The sequence below is a fragment of the Diabrotica virgifera genome, chromosome 5 (assembly GCF_917563875.1).
Source record: "Diabrotica virgifera virgifera chromosome 5, PGI_DIABVI_V3a".
NCBI classification, from domain to species: domain Eukaryota; kingdom Metazoa; phylum Arthropoda; class Insecta; order Coleoptera; family Chrysomelidae; genus Diabrotica; species Diabrotica virgifera.
The window spans coordinates 90,325,102-90,346,197 of NC_065447.1; the positions used below are offsets into that span (position 1 = coordinate 90,325,102).

General features: G+C 33.5%; 1 protein-coding gene across 1 annotated transcript in view; it reads right to left on the reverse strand.

The window, feature by feature from the left end:
• LOC114337757 (prostaglandin reductase 1) overlaps positions 1–21,096 on the reverse strand; it is a 78,912-nt gene that overhangs the window by 42,948 nt on the left and 14,868 nt on the right. Inside the window, exon 2 of the mRNA XM_028288291.2 lies at positions 19,733–19,838. Within this exon, the coding sequence (XP_028144092.1) occupies positions 19,733–19,838 (106 nt within the window). The remainder of the gene's footprint in view (positions 1–19,732; positions 19,839–21,096) is intronic.

Here is a 21,096-nt window from a genome sequence, read left to right on the forward strand (position 1 = left end):
AACAGTAGCGATCAACAGGTAGCGGTCCAAGATTGCGGCTGTAATTTTGAATATTTTTTCGAGATATTTGGCACACGTATTCGTAATATATATGTAATATATATATATATATATATATATATATATATATATATATATATATATATATATATATATATATATATATATATATATATATATATATATATATATATATATAATAAAGAATAGCGGTACAGAGCCCAATTTGAAAAATATATTAATATGTGGAAATTACTCTGTAATTAAATACAATATTAAAAAAAGAGCCTGTACCGCCATTAAGAAGAACAAAAAAATACACTTTCTTCAAATAAACTTTTTTATCCGATGCCTAGTAGACCGGGCAGTATCGTCGTCCCCGCTAGCGCAATTATTCCGATTCGATTTTTTTGCACAAACTTACTCAAAAGAGGTCTTTATAACATATCCACAGGGTGCCGGGCGGTGCCGTGGTGGAAAAATTTTTTAAACAATTTTTTTTAAACAAATTCACAAAAATAATTTTTTTATTTCAAATAATTTTTTTTAGATAACTTGGATCATTCTGAGCAAAAAATGTCTCCTGTCATTTTTCTCTAAAATTGACTATTGTCGAGTTATACGCGAATAAAATTTGGGCGAAAATGGCCATTTTCAAGGCTTCAAAACTCGATTAAAAATGATTATTATGAAATTCAAAAAGTGACAAAATCAAGATTCAAATACCTTCTTCAGTGTCCTGAAGAGATTTTTGTCATTATTTTATTACAAAGCTGTTATTTTTATTTATTAAAAATTAGCGGTATAGTCAAACTGTATCGTCGCCCCCGTTAGCTGAACAATTTCGATTAGATTTTTTTGCACAAACTTACTCAAAAAGAGGTCTTTATAATATATTTACAGGGTGCCTTGCGGTATAATTTTTTCATTTCCAACAATTTTTTTAGATAACTTGGGTCATTCTGAGCAAAAAAGGTCTCTTGTAATTTTTCCCTAAAATTGATTGTTGTCGAGTTAAATGCGAATAAAATTTTGAAAAATACGAAAATGGCCATTTAAAGGCTTCATAACTCGATTAAAAATGATTATTATGAAATTCAAAAAGTGACAAAATCAATATTGAAATACCTTCTTCAGTGTCCTGCTGAAATTTTTGTCATTATTTTATTACAAAGCTGTTATTTCTAGTTATTAACAATTAGCGTTATAGTCCAACTGTATCGTCGCCCCCGTTAGCGGAACTATTTCGATTAGATTTTTTTGCACAAACTTACTCAAAATAGGTTCTTATAACATATCCACAGAGTGCCGGCCGGTGGTCGAAAAATTGTTTGTGAAAAATAACAATTTTTAGACCACGGCACCGGCCGGCACCCTGTCTGTGGATATGTTATAAGGACCTCTTTTTGAGTAAGTTTGTGCAAAAAAAATCTAATCGAAATAGTTCCGCTAACGGGGGTGACGATAAAGTTGGACTATAGCGCTAATTGTTAATAACTAAAAGTAACAGCTTTGTAATAAAATAATGCCAAAAATCTCTTCAAGACGTTGAAGAAGATATTTGAATCTTGATTTTGTCACTTTTTGAATTTCATAATAATAATTTTTAATCGAGTTATGAAGCCTTGAAAATGGCAATTTTCACATTTTTCAAATTTTTAATCGCGTATAACTCGACAACAGTCAAGTTTAGAGAAAAATGATCAGAGACCTTTTTTACTCACAATGACCCATATTATCTAAAAAAAAAAAAATTGTCGGAAATGATAAAATTATTTTTGTGAATTTGTTTAAAAAAAATTGTTTAAAACATTTTTCGACCACGGCACCGCCCGGCGCCCTTTGGATCTGTTATAAAGACCTTTTTTTGAGTAAGTTTGTGCAAAAAAATCTAATCGAAATAGTTCGATTCGAGTTATGAAGCCTTGAAAATGGCCATTTTCGCATTTTTCAAATTTTTAATCGCGTATAACTCGACAACAGTCAAGTTTAGAGAAAAATGATCAGAGACCTTTTTTGCTCCTAATGACCCAAATTATCTAAAAAAAAAATTGTTGGAAATAAAAAAATTATTTTTGTGAATTTGTTTAAAAAAAATTGTTTAAAACATTTTTCGACCACGGTACCGTCCGGAACCCTGTAAATATGTTATAAAGACCTCTTTTTGAGTAAGTTTGTGAAAAAAAATCTAATCGAAATAGTTCCGCTAACGGGGGCGACGATACAGTTTGACTATACCGCTAATTTTTAATAACTAAAAATAACAGCTTTGTAATAAAATAATGACAAAAATCTCTTCAGGACGCTGAAGAAGGTATTTGAATCTTGATTTTTTCACTTTTTGAATTTCATAATAATCATTTTTAATCGAGTTATTTCGCATTTTTCAAATTTTTATTCGCGTATAACTCGACAACAGTCCAGTCAATTTTAGAGAACAATGACAGGAGACCTTTTTTGCTCAGAATGATCCAAGTTATGTAAAAAAAATTGTTGGAAATAAAAAAATTATTTTTGTGCATTTGTTTAAAAAAAATTGTTTAAAAAATTTTTCGACCACGGCACCGCCCGGCACCCTGTGGATATGTTATAAGGACCTCTTTTTGAGTAAGTTTTTGCAAAAAAATCGAATCGGAATAATTGCGCTAGCGGGGGCGACGATACTGCCCGGTCTATAGATTTTGTGTCATTTTGGAACTACTAATGAAATAAAAAATTTTAGTAGTTCCAAAATGACACAAAATCTAGGCATCGGATAAAAAAGTTTATTTGAAGAAAGTGTATTTTTTTGTTCTTCTTAATGGCGGTACAGGCTCGTTTTTTAATATTGTATTTAATTACAGAGTAATTTCCACATATTAATATATTTTTCAAATTGGGGTCTCTACCGCCATTCTTTATTATATTACGAATACGTGTGCCAAATATCTCGAAAAAATATTCAAAATTACAGCCGCAATCTTGGAACGCGTTTTTGCTACCTGTTGATCGCTACTGTTTCCTCTTAACTTACCGTATCTTAATATGACGATTTCGAGTTTTTCTAAGGCCATTTTTTTTCGGCCCCCCCTTAACGAACTCCCTTGCATTAAAAGCCAATATATGGTAGAGGTACATTTTCAGGGTACAAGGTTTCTCCCTATGTAATAATCTGGCGCGCTTGAGTAACTGCAAAAATCCCCGCTTGGGCTCCCCTACCATGATATTCTAGTGATTTATGCAATAATCTATACATCTATAGGGTCTATTGAAATAAAAAGAAGTATTTGCTTTTACTTACAAATATTTAAGTATTTACTTAATACTAATTGAATAAAGTCATTTTTTTAATACTTTATTCAATTACTATAAAGTAAATACTTAAATACGAGGAAGTAAAAGCAAATACTTCTTTTTATTCAATAGACCCATAGTGTCCCCCGAAATATGGCATCGAACATTTTCTCAGATGCAGGAATTAATGATGCGTAGAACCATAAAATATTTTCAAGTATACAAGGTGTTTCTAAAATATCAAATTAACGAGTAACTTTGTTAATTTTTATAGAATGCCACTATATAATATATATCTATTATAATAGATCGGTACGATAAAGTTCTCGGGCGTCCCTTCCGTCCAGCGTTTTTATTCTTAAACTTCTACTTAGATTAGAAACAACCCACTAACATAGGAACAAAAGATATAAGTAGTAGACCATACAAATAGAACATATACTACATAAAGAGACCAAGTTAAAAATGTTTATTGAAATTTTCAGGACTGAAAACTTACTTTTTGTAGTCGACAATAGAGAATGTATTACTGTGTGTTGAGATAGTCTTATACTATCTGAACTTATACTGCTTTCACCTTACGGCTGCGGTTAAACAAATAGTTTCCTCATTTTTATGATCAGTTTGTAGTCGAGTGACTGAGTTCACCAACTTTTGGCAAGTTTTGAGAATTTAAGATTGAAACGTGCACAATCATTGCACAATAATTTCCCATAATTCGATGGACTAGTCATGTAGTCATGCAGTGAGAATTGATAAAAAAAGGAAGTGCACGGAACAGTTGGGAGGATACAATGATATGGACGAGCAAAATTTGTTAGACGTGAGAACCTGGAGAAGATCAGCGGGCGGCCGGTAAAGTCAAAAGTTTAGTTTAGAGAAAGCAAAGCTTGATTGCTTTGCCTTGGATATCAATTAAATTATAATGCAGAGACTCACGCCGAAATTAGATCTAGGAGAGAACAGGCCAGAGCTCTCTTAGAAGGATGTCTAAGGTATTATTTGACAGAGACCTAAAATTGTCATTGAGGATCCGCCTACTTCGCTGCTACGTGTTCTCGGTCTTACTTTATGGTGTTGAGTCCTGGACTGTGAATAAAATCGATCTAAATCACCTTGAGGCTAGGTCTATGTCACCAGCCCCCCCTTTTTCGATTTGAGGGTCAAAAAAAACTCATTCGTTTGTATTGCGTTAGTACTCGTTTCACTCTTCATTCGTTTGTACTGCCCCCACCCTTTTCAATCTGCCTAGAGGGGCTGGTGACATGCCACCCCCCCTTTTTCGATTTGAGGGTCAAAAAAGCTGATTCGTTTGTATTGCGTTAGTACTGGATTGTATCACCCTTCATTCGTTTGTACTGCCCCCACCCTTTTAAATCTGCCTGGAGGGGCTGGTGACATGCCATCCCCCCTTTTTCGATCTGAAGGTCCGGGATGGGTATGTTCGTTTGTACTGCATTAGTATCGGATTGTATCGTCCTTATTTTGTTTGTACTGCCCCCACCCGTCTAGTTTGGCCTGGGGGGGCCAGTGACATGCTACCCTCTACTCTACACTTTTTGCCTTCTGAATGTCGAAAATAGGCTATTTCGTTTGTACTGCGTTAGTACTGGATTGTATCACCCTTCATTCTTTTGTACTGCCTCCACCCTTTTAAATCTGCCTGGAGGGGCTGGTGAAATGCCATCCCCCCTTTTTCGATATGGGGGTCCGGGATGGGTATGTTCCTTTGTATTACGTTAGTATCGGATTGTATCGCCCTTATTCTGTTTGTACCGCCCCCACCCGTCTAGATTGGCCTGGGGGGCCAGTGACATGCTACCCCTCTAATCTGCACTTTTTGCCATCTGACGTCGAAAGTAGGCTATTTCGTTTGTACTGGATTGTACCGCCCTTATTTTGTTTGTACTACCCCTACCCTTCTACATTTAAAACAGAGAAGGATTAGTGCTAGGAGTAAGGACACAAAATCAGCCAAACTTTGCACATAGTAACACCGCGGGTGTAAAATTTGGTAAATTCGTCAAAAATGAAACGAATTAAACTTTGAAACTGAAAAACACGCTTGCAACCACTCTTCACTCTCCATGGGGAATGGAAATTTACCCCCTCAGATGGATCTCGGAGTAGTAGCGATTTGAAAAATGGTTCATGTATTTGTTGGAGATATTTTGAACACCATTTTCAATCATAAATCAGAGCAGCAACCTTGTCTTTTCCTACTAGGAAGAAATTTATCCATCCCCTCAATAAATTTTACAGTTTCAGACGCTATCGATATGAAAATCAAAGATCTTATGCGGCGCATTCCGAAATGCACTCTTCGTTGTGCAAATTTCAACCTCTCCGGATAACTGATTAACTGAAACATACATACGGCAGAATTCATTGGAATCGAAAATTATTAAAAGTATTTGGAACATTAAATGAAAAATTCCCACAATCAATATCTTTCTTACCATCTAATGTCAGAGACCAGATAACAATAATTGCCGCTGCTATGTTATGGTAATTTGTTTTCTAGAAAGGTTTGTATTGTTCGTTTATGACTGCAGTAAGATTCAGAATTTCCGTATTTCATTTGTAAAATAAATATAGTGTCAAAAACTTGCTTATACATTTGACGCACTGTCCGTCAACGTGTTAATTGACTCTACAGATTCAGTGCCAAAACGAGACATTTTTATGGAAAAATATTTGCAAGTACATTAAATGCCAAACTGACCTATTAAATAAACAATGACATTGCAATTTTCGATTTCTACTATGGAATTATCGCTGTATAGACCTGGGCGGATCTGTTTTGAGGTGGATATGAGAGGTGGCATTCCGATTTTTGCAGATAAAAATAGGTGACAACTTCAGTAATTATAATTGACTTAAGCTCCTTCTCAAATATGTTTGGAACATTATTAAAAAAATTTAATATTTAAAAATTTCGAAAAACATCGATTTCTTTCAACTTTCATTGCTTGTAACTTAAAAACGATTCATTTTGGAACAAAGTCATAGGGAAATAAAATAAAGATAATTGAATTTTGTATGATATACGACACGACTGGTATAAAATATCTTAAATGATTATCCTTTCTGCAAAATAGCAATAAATACAAAATAATAGGGCAAAATAAGCCTCTTTTTATTCAATGTTTTTCAACCACTTAGAACCTTTGTATTTTACTTAGAAAATTCTTACAACATACTCAATCCGTCCACCAAATTTAATTAAAATCGACATAATAGAATTTGCATAATAATTTTGCAATCTAAATTTTTTTAGAAAAAGTTCAAATTTTTTAAAAACTTTCTGAACAAAAAGTAGACCTGTTAGAAGTTTGCTAATTTTTTTACATATCGAGAGGTAATTTACCAATCCAATACACTTTACAATATTAAAATCGGATTATTTAAGCGGCCTCAGCACTGTTTTAAGGGTATAAACAATTTTTTTGCTTATAAACAAATATAGTGAGGACGTTTGAGTTGGAATAAATTGATTTTCTCTAGAATGGGCAACTCTGGAGATAAATCCCTAAACAAGTCGATTTTTATATTTAAATTATAATTTTTGGGATATCTATCATACTACTAACGTCATCCATCTGGATGTGATGACGTAATCGATGATTTTTTTAAATGAAAATGTGGGCCGTGTGCTAGCTTATTTGAAAGATTATTCAATTCTCTATTTATTACATAATTATTTATACAGGGTGCCCAAATTTTTTTTAATTAACTGAGACAAACAGAAGAAAGTATTTAATTTAGTTAATTCGAGATACATTTTACTGTTGTCCTAAAACAGAAAAAAATGTTTATTTGATAAATAACAGAAAAATGAATTAATTCGTATTTATTAACTCAAACGTCCTCACTGTATCTGTTTATAAGCCAAAAAATTGTGTATAACTTTAAAACATTGCTGAGGCCGATTAAATAAACCAACTTAAGTTCTGTAAAGTGTATTAGATAGGTAGGGCGTATCTTTATATGTAAAAAAATTAGCAAACTTCTAAATAATGGTCTACTTTTTGTTCAGAAAGTTTATAAACAATTTTAACTTTTTTTAAAAATTTAGATTGCAAAATTATTATGCAAAATCTATTAAGTGTATTTTATAGTCGTATATCATAAAAAATTCATTTATCTTTATTTTATTTCCCTACGACTTTGTTCCAAAATGAATCGTTTTAAAAACGATTGAAAAGTTGAAAAAAATCGATGTTTTAGGAAATAGCCTATTTTCGACGTTCAGAAGGCAAAGAGTGCAGAGTAGAGGGTAGCATGTCGCTGGCCCCCCCAGGCCAATCTAGACGGGTGGGGGCGGTACAAACAAAATAAGGGCGATACAATCCGATACTACCGCAGTACAAACGAACATACCCATCCCGGACCCCGTGATCGAAAAAAGGGATCCCCCTCCAGTCAGATTTAAAAGGGTGGGGCAGTACAAATGGATGAAGGGTGATACAATCCAGTACTAACGCAGTACAAACGAAATAGCCTAATACTTTCGACGTCAGATGGCAAAAAGTGCAGATTAGAGGGGTAGCATGTCACTGGCCCCCCAGGCCAATCTAGACGGGTGGGGCGGTACAAACAGAATAAGGGCGATACAATCCGATACTAACGTAGTACAAACGAACATACCCATCCCGGAACCCCATATCGAAAAAGAGGGGATGGCATGTCACCAGCCCCTCCAGGCAGATTTAAAAGGGTGGAGGCAGTACAAAAGAATGAAGGGTGATACAATCCAGTACTAACGCAGTAAAAACGAAATAGCCTATTTTCGACATTCAGAAGGCAAAAAGTGCAGAGTAGAGGGTAGCATGTCGCTGGCCCCCCAGGCCAATCTAGACGGGTGGGGGCAGTACAAACAAAATACGGACGATACAATCCGATACTAACGCAGTACAAACGAACATACCCATCCCGGACCTTCAGATCGAAAAAGGGGGGGATGGCATGTCACCAGCCCCTCCAGGCAGGTTTAAAAGGGTGGGGGCAGTACAAACGAATGAAGGGTGATACAATCCAATACTAACGCAATACAAACGAATGAGCTTTTTTTTGACACTCAAATCGAAAAAGGGGGGATGGCATGTCACCAACCCCTCCAGGCAGATTTAAAAGGGTGGGGGCAGTACAAACGAATGAAGGGTGATACAATCCAGTACTAACGCAATACAAACGAATGAGCTTTTTTTTGACCCTCAAATTGAAAAAGGGTGGGCTGGTGACATGGACCTCTTGAGGCTTTCGAAATGTGGTGCTATATAAGGATCTCAAAAGGTTCTTGGGTGGAGAAGATTCGAAACTCCACAATACTAGAACGTAGCAGCAAAACTACTGAGATTATAAAAAGTATCAAAAAGAGAAAGCTGGAGTAATTCGGATATGTAATGAGAGATCTCAAATATAGGTTGCTGCAAAATATTATGTAATTGAAAATAACAGACAAACGCAGTGTAGGACAAAGAGGAACCTCATGGTTGAAGAACTTGCGAGATTGGTATAGGGTTGATACAAGCATTCTATTTAGGGTCGCAGTGAATAAAATTAAGATAGATATGATGGTGATCAACGTTCTGAAAGGACATGGTACATGCAGAAGAAGAAGGCTTGATTTGGGATGCAGTGATATTGAACAGAGAGCATTATTAAGTAAAATCCACGAGGAAAATAAAATTCCTGTAGCTGGCTGTATACCATAAATCACAAAAAATACAAGATCCTTTGTAAAAGGTATATTTAAAATACCCCAATAAGGGTTACATCATAAAACAAAACGTTTTCGGATTAATAAGTAATCCATCATCAGTGTTAAGCCCTAAAATAGTAAGTATAACCTAATTAATAATAGAAAATGTGATAAAAGTTGACTAAGGTTAAGAATTGACCCAGGCCATACTTACAATAGCATGCATGCGTGAGCCACCAAAAAGTTATGGGTGAAAACCCTTTGAGAGTTGTAAGATGTTAAATGATACTACATATTATTGATAATGATGATCGATGTTGCAAATATTCCTGGATATAACCCAGGGCAACACAGGACTCTAACCCACGTGGATATGATTTGCAAGGAATGAACCTTACATATTGAAAATTGAGTGTCAACTGAACTGACAGGTAAAAGAACTTCAGAAATATGTCAGTGACATATTAGATTGTCAATGCAACGTTATGAACTATTTTGTTACTTCAACCAATGAAATTTAAAGTTTATGTCGATGTTAAAATAAAACATTATCAAATATCCATATATTGGTGTTAAAATAATATAAAATTATATAGTTAAAGTTGTGTAATATTTGACGATTAAACATATAAATATGTCAATAATTGATAAATAGGTACTACGAGTTATGCAGTCAGAAACACATTAATCTCGTAATGGTGATATACTTAGAATTTTTTTGAAAGGCCTATTACGCAATGCGCCTAGGATATCAGAATTTGTTTAATATGTACAAACTGTACAATTCTAAGATAATGATTAAGGTGTGAGTGTTTTGGTGACTGATAATTTGATCTAAGTTGTTGAGTACAGATGAACTTGAAAAATTAGAAAATGATGGTATATTTCGTTTGGCTGAAGAAATTTTGTAGTTATGTGCGAAAGAGAATGAGACTAAAAACACTTGATAAGACTGATAACCCAAGAGACTCAACCACAGACCGACCCAAAAAGAATGGATGAATAATTAAGAAGGGTGTAGGATCAGGGTGGGAGGATGTGGAGATAAACAATGTAATATTACAATGTTATTACATTGTTTATCTAGACTAGTTTATAAGACCTATTTATCAAATATTGACATATTCATATGTTTAATCGTCAAATATTACACAACTTTAACTATATAATTTTATATAATTTTAACACCAATATATGGATATTTGATAATGTTTTATTTTAACATCGACATAAACTTTAAATTTCATTGGCTGAAGTAACAAAATAGTTCATAACGTTGCATTGACAATCTAATCTGTCACTGACATATTTCTGAAGTTCTTTTACCTGTCAGTTCAGTTGACACTCAATTTTCAATATGTAAGGTTCATTCCTTGCAAATAATATCCACGTGGGTTAGAGTCCTGTGTTACCCTGGGTTATATCCAGGAATATTTGCAACATCGATCATCATTATCAATAATATGTAGTATCATTTAACATCTTACAACTTTCAAAGGGTTTTCACCCATAACTTTTTGGTGGCTCACGCATGCATGCTATTGTAAGTATGGCCTGTGTCAATTCTTAACCACTATGGGCCATTCCACGAACATACGCCTGTTTTGGATTACTTCGACAACGAATATTTTACTGTGCAACATAAGAAGTACGAAAGTAAATGGCGCTAATAATTATTCCAATAAACGACAATGTAATTTGCAATTTACTTTCGTTCTTCTTATTTTGCACAGTAAAATATTCGTTGTCGAAGTAATCCAAAACAGGCTCGTGGAATAGGGTATAGTCAACTTTTATCACATTTTCTATTATTAATTAGGTTATACTTACTATTTTAGGGCTTAACACTGATGATGGATTACTTATTAATCCGAAAACGTTTTGTTTTGTGATGTAACCCTTATTGGGGTATTTTAAATATACCTTTTACAAAGGATCTTGTATTTTTTCATTATTGAGTGTATTCATAGCCTCCATACTTTATAAGTTCCATATTTATTTGGTTTTTCCAGTTCATTTTCTGTTTATGAATGTCATAATCGTTTTTATATGTTCTTGTATTGTAATAAGATCAATTCTATCTAAAGGTTGTTTTAATCTTTTATACCACTTCTAGGGTTATTCGACTAATTTTTATATTGTTAGTCTCGGAGCTAGGATATAAGATGCCCGTCTGTAAAACTAGCATAGGCGCCCTTTGGTTTTTTTTATTTAATTTATCTTTGGTTAATCACAAAAAAATTAACTTAGATATGTGTGTTTTTGTGTTTTATTGGCACCGATTTTCACAACCAACTGGCCAGTCAATTTCATAATGTGTAGTGTTTATGTTGAGTAAGTGTCTTGTTACTTTGCAAAGTCGACGTCATTGTCTTTGCAAGGAGACGCTAATTGTATCCGAACGTCTGCGGTCCCTCCGGTGAGTACCGACCCCACAAGGACAGAAACTATTTTCATTTATTAATTTATAATAAACGAAAAATTCTCTACCCAGGTGAGATTCGAACTCACGACCATTCGGACCTTTCGATCCAAAGGTAGAAAGGTAGATCCAAAGGTGAGCCACAGAGGGGGCTAACTTAGATATAAACAGTTAAAAAATGTTTTCCTTGTTTTTATTTTTAGCAAATTTTAGTTTAGCTGCTGACGCAGCTGTTGATCCATCTGTCATCTTGATATTTTGCGGTTATTTTGCTATTCAAGAGCATTAAACTTTTATCAGAAATAAAGTTCGAATCTTGATAATTACAACGTGGAATGAAGTAACCACTTCTGTTGTATATAGGTATTGAATGTATTAAAATTCCTAAAATTTATCCACGTAGAAGTGGAAAATGTACAAAACGTTTTCGGTCAAACTGACCATCAACAGTGTAAACGACCAGTGTACAAGTAGTTGAAACTAGCCACTTCAATAGTGGTAAAAACCACTAAATTACGTTATTGTTACATTAGACATTAAAAAGCAGTCGACATTAAGTCAATGTCTTAAGATTTTTAAGTTAACATGTGGCTGTACTTCATCCTTGCTCGAAAATTGCATAAGCACAAGGTAGTGCTCAAATAAGAGGTTAACGACCAACTTTACAAGGTAATGGTCAAGTGAGACGTTAACCTCTCACTTGAGCATTCATCATCATGGCATCTACACTCCTAGCGGAGTGATTGCCGCCCTCTATGGGCTCTTCCGATTCGTTTGTCGCGGTGAATCAATCCGCATTAACATTTTCGTTTTACAATTGGTTGTGTGCCTTGGCATCTTCTACAATTTTCCTCCATTCGTTCCTATTTTTGCTTTTGGTTACCCATTCTCTGACTTCCATCTTCTTAAGGTCCTCCACTATCTGGCTCTCCCATCTAGTTTTGGGTCTTCCTCGTGGTCTGCCTGATACAGGTCTCCATTTGGAAATTTTCTTGATAACGGCTTCTGGATTCCTCCTTTCTGTATGTCCCATCCATCTGAGTCTCTGTGCATTACCTTGTGCATTACCTTGAGCATTACCTTATGCAATTTTCGAGCAAGTACAACCACATGTTAACTTAAAAATCATAAGACATCGACTTAATGTTGAATGATTTTTAATGTCTAATGTAAAAATAATGTAATTTAGAGGTTTTTACACCTATTGAAGTGGCTAGTTTCAACTACTTGTACCCTGGACGTTTACTCTGATGATGGTCAGTTTGACTGAAAACGTTTTGTACATTTTCCACTTCCATGTGGATAAATTTTAAGAATTTTAATAAATTCATATACTGTATGTCCCTGTAAGTTGTATCCATATGGAAAACTTTTTTATTATTAATTTTACGAAAAAAAGTTGTTCTTTATAAAAAGCTCTACATGGTCCAAAACCTAAGATTTAACCATCAAATATCAAATTTTTTGAATAATATACGAGGTATGTCAAAAAGTTTGAATTTCACTCAAGAGTAAAGTAGCTTTATTTTTCACAATATTGAAAATTGCTATTATAAAAAGTTGTTTGGAATTAAAAACTGTATTCTAGTATGCAATTATATCCTTCTAATTGAAAATTTTTTTTTGAAAAATTATGGATAACTAACATCATTTTCAATTATTTTAATTCAGATAACTCTTTTATTATTAATTTTACGAAAAAAAGTGATTCTTAATAAAAAGTTCTGCATGGTCTAAAATCTAAAATACAGCCATCCTATGTCAAATTTTATCAACTTTATACGAGGTATGTCAAAAAATATGAATTTCGCTTAAGAGTAAAATACGTTTATTTTTCACAATATCGAAAATTGTTATTATGAAAAGTTATTTAGAATTAAAAACTATGTTTCAGTATATTCTGAACTATAAAGGTACTTTACTTTTGATCTAAATTTATCTTTTTTGACATACCTCGTATAAAATTGATAAAATTTGATATAAGATGTTTGTATTTTAAGCTTTAGACCATCCAGAACTTTTTATTAACAATCACTTTTTTTCGTAAAATTAATAATAAAAGAGTTATCAGAATTGAAATAACTGAAAAAATAATGATAGTTATCCATAATTTTTCAAAAAAACATTTTTTTCAATTAGAAGGATGTAATTGCATATTAGAATCTAGTTTTTAATTCCAAATAACTTTTCATAATAGCAATTTCCAATATTACGAAAATAAAGCTACTTTACTCTTGAGTGAAATTCAAACTTTTTGACATACCTCATATAATATTCAAAAATTTTTATATTTGATGGTTAAATCTTAGGTTTTGGACCATGCAGAGCTTTTTATGAAGAATAACTTTTTTTCGTAAAATTATTAATAAAAAAGTTTTCCACATGGATACAACTTACAGGGAATACTGTATATACAACAGAAGTGTTTACTTCATTCCATGTTGTTTTATCGAAGGTATACTATACAGCCAACTACAGGGTTTACCCTTTTAAAGTTTTGATAATTACTTTTCGTTTTGTATTCTGCTGGATACATGGGATCAATTTCCGGACAGGAATGTATTTGTAACGTAATATTTAAATTCATGTAATGCCTGACTCGATGTAGAACTTCTTCCAAATAAACACGTTTTGGAATATTTGTAAAAGTCATTATATATACAAATATCGATCAAATTAGCATCTGCGGTTGCTAGTACTCTTTCCAGTCAATAAGCTACATTTTGGCGGCCCTCAAACAGGGGCGCCTGTCTGTAGTGCATTCCTTGTAGTCCGGTTATTGCCGAACATGGTGTTTACATCCATTTCTCCCGTAGGTTGCCACTAAGTGAGTGGTACCTTTTTCTGTTCCACACATTTCCTTTACTAGTTTCTTAAGCTGGAGTTTGTCACCTTTGTCAAATTTTCACTTTGATTAATAAATTCCTTCCGTGATCGCTAATGTGTTTGCCTTGGCGTCCATTTTGCTTCATTTGAAGCTTCCCTGTATATTTATTTTTTAAGTATTATCTTGCAAGAATAAGTCACCAGTTACACCTGTAAATCTACACATGACACACCTGACGCGGAGGCGTCAAATAATGCTGACAAAAGATTATATTATGATGTCTATCTCTTTTTCTCACGATTCCCAGCCCAAGATATCACAATATCTGCATAACGTCAAAGACTAGTCAGAGCTATGGATCCAATGTTGATGATAATAATGAATCATTATTTCTTGTTGTTTTGTTGAATTCTCTGTTGACACAAGTATTCGTTTGTAGTTTTATTCGTTACTATTGAATCTATTTTTACTAGTATTAAAATGTTTTCCTAGACAAAAAGATAAAATTAAGTAACAATAATAGTACCGAAAAATAAACAAAAACATTTTCAATTTTACCCAGAAATAAATCGTTTATTTCTGTATAAAATTGGAATATCAAATTTTGGAGTGTTAGTACATTCTAATTTCGTTATTACTGAATATATTTTTATGAAATTTTGCCCAAAGCTATTTAGAGGCAATTTGAGTAAAGTCAAATAATAATGTTTTTATTAAAAATTGGTCGTAAAATTTCCCTATTTTCTGCTACGAAACATTATCGCAGTGTGTTTGGAAATTCAAAGGAACATTTAAAATTTGATCGTGAATTATTTTCTGTTATTACGTAATCAATTTAGAAAGAGGAGAAGAAAGGCTTGAAAATATAGAACGGAGAAATTAAAAGAGTAGTGCAAGGAAAACAAAGAGCATGAACTAACAATTTTTTGAGCTACAGAAGACAAGAATATGAAGACAGATAAAAAGGAAAGAAGAATATAACAAAGACGTTAACCCGACAAGCACATCAAGAGAGCTGGGAAACATAAATAAATAATATTCAGATTGACGTTCATGGCAGACAAGAAATAAATTTTAAAATCTTTAAAATTTTAAACAAGGAAAAAAAGATACAGCAAAAATAGATATGATTGATTAAGTAGACTAGATTCAGCATTACAAAAATCTCTGGGATAATCCTAACGCTGAAATTAGAGAGTTAGACAACGTCCTGATATGAATGGAAAACCGTACGGCTGCGATCAGCGAGGAACGGATAACAATAATATGGAGCTAATAAAATACGGAGGAATTATTTTGAAACTATGAATTTTTCGTTTCATTAACATGTATTGGAAAATAAGACACATTCTAAAGGAATGGGCAATTGGTAAAAGTACAATACTTTAAAAAAAAATTGAAAGTAAAATCTTTAGTCACGGATGGCGACCGCGCAATGTTCACAGTCTTTTGCCCCACTCTCGCATTGCTAGTCGCATAGAAACGTACGGGTTTTAACAGGGAAAACCCGCATCCACCACTGGTGAATTACCAATTGCGTACTACCGGCATTACTTCTTGAGATCAAAGTGCCGACATAGAAGAGGTTTCACTGTCCCTCTTTATACTGTGGTATTACTTTACTGACTGTAGACTCTAAACCACATGCACTATCTGCTACTATAATAGCATCACGCACAAAAATAATAACTAAATAGGAACACCGCCATATATATTGGCAACCAATACTAATAATAAGCAGGTCATACGACCTGATCCGTAAAGAAGACGACATAAACAGTTAAAAAAATGGGTGAAATAGATTAATAATCTTAAATCCCTGTCATATGTGCGGGATGACGTAATCGATGTTTTTTCAAATGATATCCTATTAAATGAGACGTCACACGATCCATCGCTCATTTAAAAAAAATCATGAATTACGTCATCCCACCCAGATGGATGTCGTCACCAGTATGAAATACATGCCGAAAAATCGTAATTTAAAAACAAAAATCGACCTGTTCCGAAATTTACTTCCAAAATAGCCCATTCATGAAAAACTGAATTTATTCCAACCTTTACGTGCTCACTGTCCATTAGGGTGGAACGAAGAAAACCTTTTCATAATTTCAAAGTGTAATAGTGATAGAAAGTTGCCTATAGTATAGACAGTGTTAAGCCACAAACAAAATATTTTTCAAAACAAAATATTTTTAGAGGTGCCGCAAAAGGGTTGAAAATTAAAATTTTTAGTTAAATTTTGCGAATTTTGATGATTTTATTTTGGTCAAAAATAGCTATCGTGATGTCTTAATTCCTATTTCAAATGATAAATACACACTCTAAAACTACCTTTAAAGATAATTTTAGTTTTAACTTACAACAATCAAATATTTATTTTTACTAAAACTGACAAAGTTTGAACTTTAGAATTCCACATTTAAAGAAATATTTAGTAGTAAATATTTATTTTATTCCTTAATATAATTTAACATTATTAGTAGCAGATGAAAGCCAAGAAATGAGGAAAATGTATATTGGTAGAGTTGAGAAGATAGTTTCGAAGGTTCTGGCAACGAGGGAGGAAAGGAGGAAAAAACTAGTACAGCAGCATTTGAATCACAGACAATAATCAGTAGCTGATGGTAACACAGCTGTGAATATTACATGTGTTACATGCTGATGATCATGATCAAAGCTACGCGCAAGAATTTATTTATAATTCCAAAAATCCCCAAGTTCTTTGAGTATAACTAAACAAATGCGAGTAGAACTGCTAACAGTAGCTTCTGTGACAGGACTGGTGTCTCAGACAGAATAGCAGCAGCAATCACCAGTGCTGTACAAGATGTTGGCATTATTATGGAAGATATTAAAAGTAAGGTAATTGACAGGATGAAAATACGTCGAGCACGGTTGAAAAATCGTACAAAAACCACTGAAATTAGCTTCACTCAAATTGGAAAAAACGCGGGGTTATTCTTTGATGGAAGAAAAGACAAAACAATTAATCAAGAAAAACGAGGGCACAAATTTTACAAAAAAACTACACCATAAAAGCACATTTCAATAGTAGAGGAACCTGGATCAACCTTCCTAGGGCATATAACTCCTGCTTCAGGAGCAGGTGAAGCTATAAAAGATAGCATAGTGGAGCATTTTCAAGGTGACAATCCTTTGAACATTTCCAATAAAACAGCTGTCGGATGTGATGGAACTGCCACTATCACCGGTGTTTACAACGGTGTAATTGCTATTGGGACCGTGCAAGTTCGGCAAAGCGACCCCTATTTCTACGCTCTATACTAAAATTCGCACTTTTAATTATATTGGCCAATTATATTAGTCCTGGTTACTGGATAATTGTCAAGGCCATAGTCCAAAAAAATAATAAGAAGAAAAAATAAGATTCAGGTTATGTTATGAAAACGTCAACAATTGTATGTAGTAAATAAAACTAGTTATTAAAATGCAGTACTGCAAGCAAAATAAAATTAATTAAATTTACCTTTATATAATAATTGCATATCATATCAATATTGTGGAGCAATATATAATTTTTCTGCTTCATTGACAGAAGGTATGAAATATACGTCAATTTGGCAATTTCAATTGACAATAAGAATTATTTAAGATAGTTGCAATATTTCTCCGCGACTCGCGCAGGGTCGTTTCTCGTTTCCCCTTCCAAGTACTTGCACACCGCGAATAATAGAAAATAACTTAATAGGCCGTTGCAGTAGCTGATTTGTTTGTTCCCTACCAATGAATTGTCTTTACGTCATTTGTTTTGTACATTGGATGGAAAACCTAAAAACCCTAATGAATTTGAAGAGGTTTTAAGCAAAGAACTTGAAATCTGTAACCAGCTTCCTGTGGTCAATTTCGCTCCCATACAAAACAACCTCCCTATTCTAGAGATTAAGGATGATCTAAGCACAGATCGAAAATATTTACTTGAAATGTGCAAAGCAATCTCCAGTGGTGTATGTCCTTCTTATCTTTCTTTAAACACCCCTGGGAAATTAGCTCATTCACTATGGCTTACGTTGGACAATCACATTCTTTGGTTATATGCTGCAAGAGAGAATCCTTCAGATAATCTGAAAACTTTAACTATGTATGTGATAAAGGTTTATGCACCAGTCTTGTCTCATATCAAACTAAAACCATCTTCGTTCTGAACATATTTTATTCAATCCATTGAGATTTTTTAAGATTTTAGTAAATTAAACCTATTACATAGAAGTGGTTTTACTTCAATGTTAGAGTTTGTTTAACTATATAGTATACGAGTACAGCCAACCCAGGGAACTACCCTTTTTAGTTTAAAACCATCTTGGGTAAATGGATCAAAACATATATGGGGACTCATCAAATTTTCACGTTATCTTTGTGAGGAACATATCCAAATGACTGATCCAATAATTCAAAAGGAATGATTACTTCTCTCACCCAGAAAATGTGCTTCTCTCCATATTAGGTCACAAGAGAAAACACATAAGAGAGCTAGGGTCTACGGCGACTTTTGAAGGCAACATCGGAACTCATAAATGGTGTAAGAAACTTTGTTGTCCCGAAGCTTAACGTTAATGCCAATGACTACATTGATATAATTAACTGGACGGAAGAAGGAATTACTGAACCTCCTCTGACAAAACATATAACTGACGAGGACTTAAAGTGTATAAGTGAAGCAAGACGCCTTAGTTGTCAGGTGCACTGTGTGGATATTCAGTGTTTTCCCTATCATACAGAGGCAGTGGAAAGAGTCATAAAGCTCTTGACAGAGTCATCTCTTAGTGTCTGTGGTCTAGAACCAAGAAATGGCTTTGCTAGAGCAAATATTGCTTCCCAAAAGATTATGCCCAAGTTTGAGACAAACAAACAATGTTTTGAGTCTCAAGAGGAATATTCTAACTAAAGAAATCTTAACATGTAGCAATGATAGCAATGTTAACTGTTATTATAAAGAATATTTGACTAAGAAATGTTAGCTATGGCACCAGGTTAAATATATAAATTATTTGAAAATGTCTGTATTTTTTGTTAAAAACCTATCTTCTCAATGCTCTTGCGGCACCTCAAGATGTAAACCTAGGAAAAAATATTTTGTAGTTTTATTGTATACATGAAAAGGCAAATTTCGAGTGCTATTAGAAAGTTCTTTAAATAAAAAATTTTTTCCTATCCTTTCGTTCCCCCCTACTGTCCATAAGTTGTATAATATAAATAAGGATATTAAATGTAAGCATGTATATTAAAATATCTTTCAATTAAATTCAGTATATCGATGCCTCAGAAGCCAATCGGTGGAAGTCAATTAGTGTTTAAAATGAGATACTAAGATGTTTCTGGCAATAGTTGCAGAAGTAGTTATTAAAAACAAATAAATTGTCTTTGTTTATCATAATGTGGGTAACATATTCATAAATACAAACAACTGTGACTTACACCGTTTGACTTCTGAGGCATCCATGTACTAATGTGGTTAAAATTTTAATAATAGAAAATATTTACTAACTTAGCAACCTGGGATCCTATCATTGTTGTCCCAATCACAGATGAGTCAGATACATATGCCCTCATGTAAGGGTCGACGCTGAGGTAAAGGGCTTCTGCCAAGAACTCTGAAAAGAAAATTTTAAACATTAATTTGTGTTACTGTAAGAACAAGTAATTGGACTTCGTAAGTCCTAGGTTTTCACCCAAAGTAATTAGTCCAGAAAGCCACTGCGCCTCCCCTAGGAAAAATATTCCGATTCGGATTTTTTGCACAATCTTACTCAAAAAGTACCCCTTTTAACAAATTTGCATGTTGCCAGGACCAAAAGTGGGTCAAAAATTTTTTAAACGTTTTTTTTTTGTTTTTTTCCTAAAATTATTTTTTTTGCATGGAACAAAGTTCTTTTTAGGTTTCTTGAATCATTCCAAACAGAAAAGGTCTTTGGTGACTTTTCTCTAAAGTTTTTGACATATAAGCATTTAAAAATTGAAAAATTGCAAAATCGGCCATTTTTAACACTCAAAAACTATGTGAAAAACTGAAAATTTGAATGTTGCCAAGGTGGGTAGATATTCTTTAAACATCGATTGATGAAATTCCGAACAGATTTTTGCAATACAATATTCAAAACTATTTTGTTTTTTAATTGCTTATCAAACGTGCGCGACACTATTTTCCACCGTTGCATGTGTATACAGTATGGTGCAAATGAAAGGAATAAATTCGTTATTTCGTAAACCGGCGGCTAGGAAAAATCCCGAAACAGGTCGATTTTAATTTTTAAGTTAGGATATTGTGGCATATATGGTATACTAGTGACGTCATCCATTTGTTGTCAATCGATGTTTAAAAAATATCTACCTACTTTGGCAACATTCAAATTTTCAGTTTTTCACATAGTTTTTGAGTGTTAGAAATGGCCGATTTTGCAATTATTCAATTTTTAATCGCTTATATGTCAAAAACTATCAACTTTAGAGAAAAGACACTAAAGACCTTTTCTGTTTGGAATGATCCAAAAAACCTAAAAAAAAAACTTTGTTTCATGCAAAAAAAATAATTTTAGGAAAAAAACAAAAAAAAAACGTTTAAAAATTTTTTGACCCACTTTTGGTCCTGGCAACATGCAAATTTGTTAAAAGGGGTACTTTATGAGTAAGATTGTGCCAAAAATCCGGATCGGAATATTTTTCCTAGCGGATGCGCAGTGGCTTTCTGGACTAAATCGAAAGTAGAATAATTGGAACTGGTATGGAAGTAGATATTTGAACTCTTCGTGTAACTTTGCGTCGATTGATAATATTGTACGATTTTACTAATTGAGTCCGTTGACTAAATGAGTAAGTGACTTAAAAACAGCAACAGTCGGTTGCAATCGGACC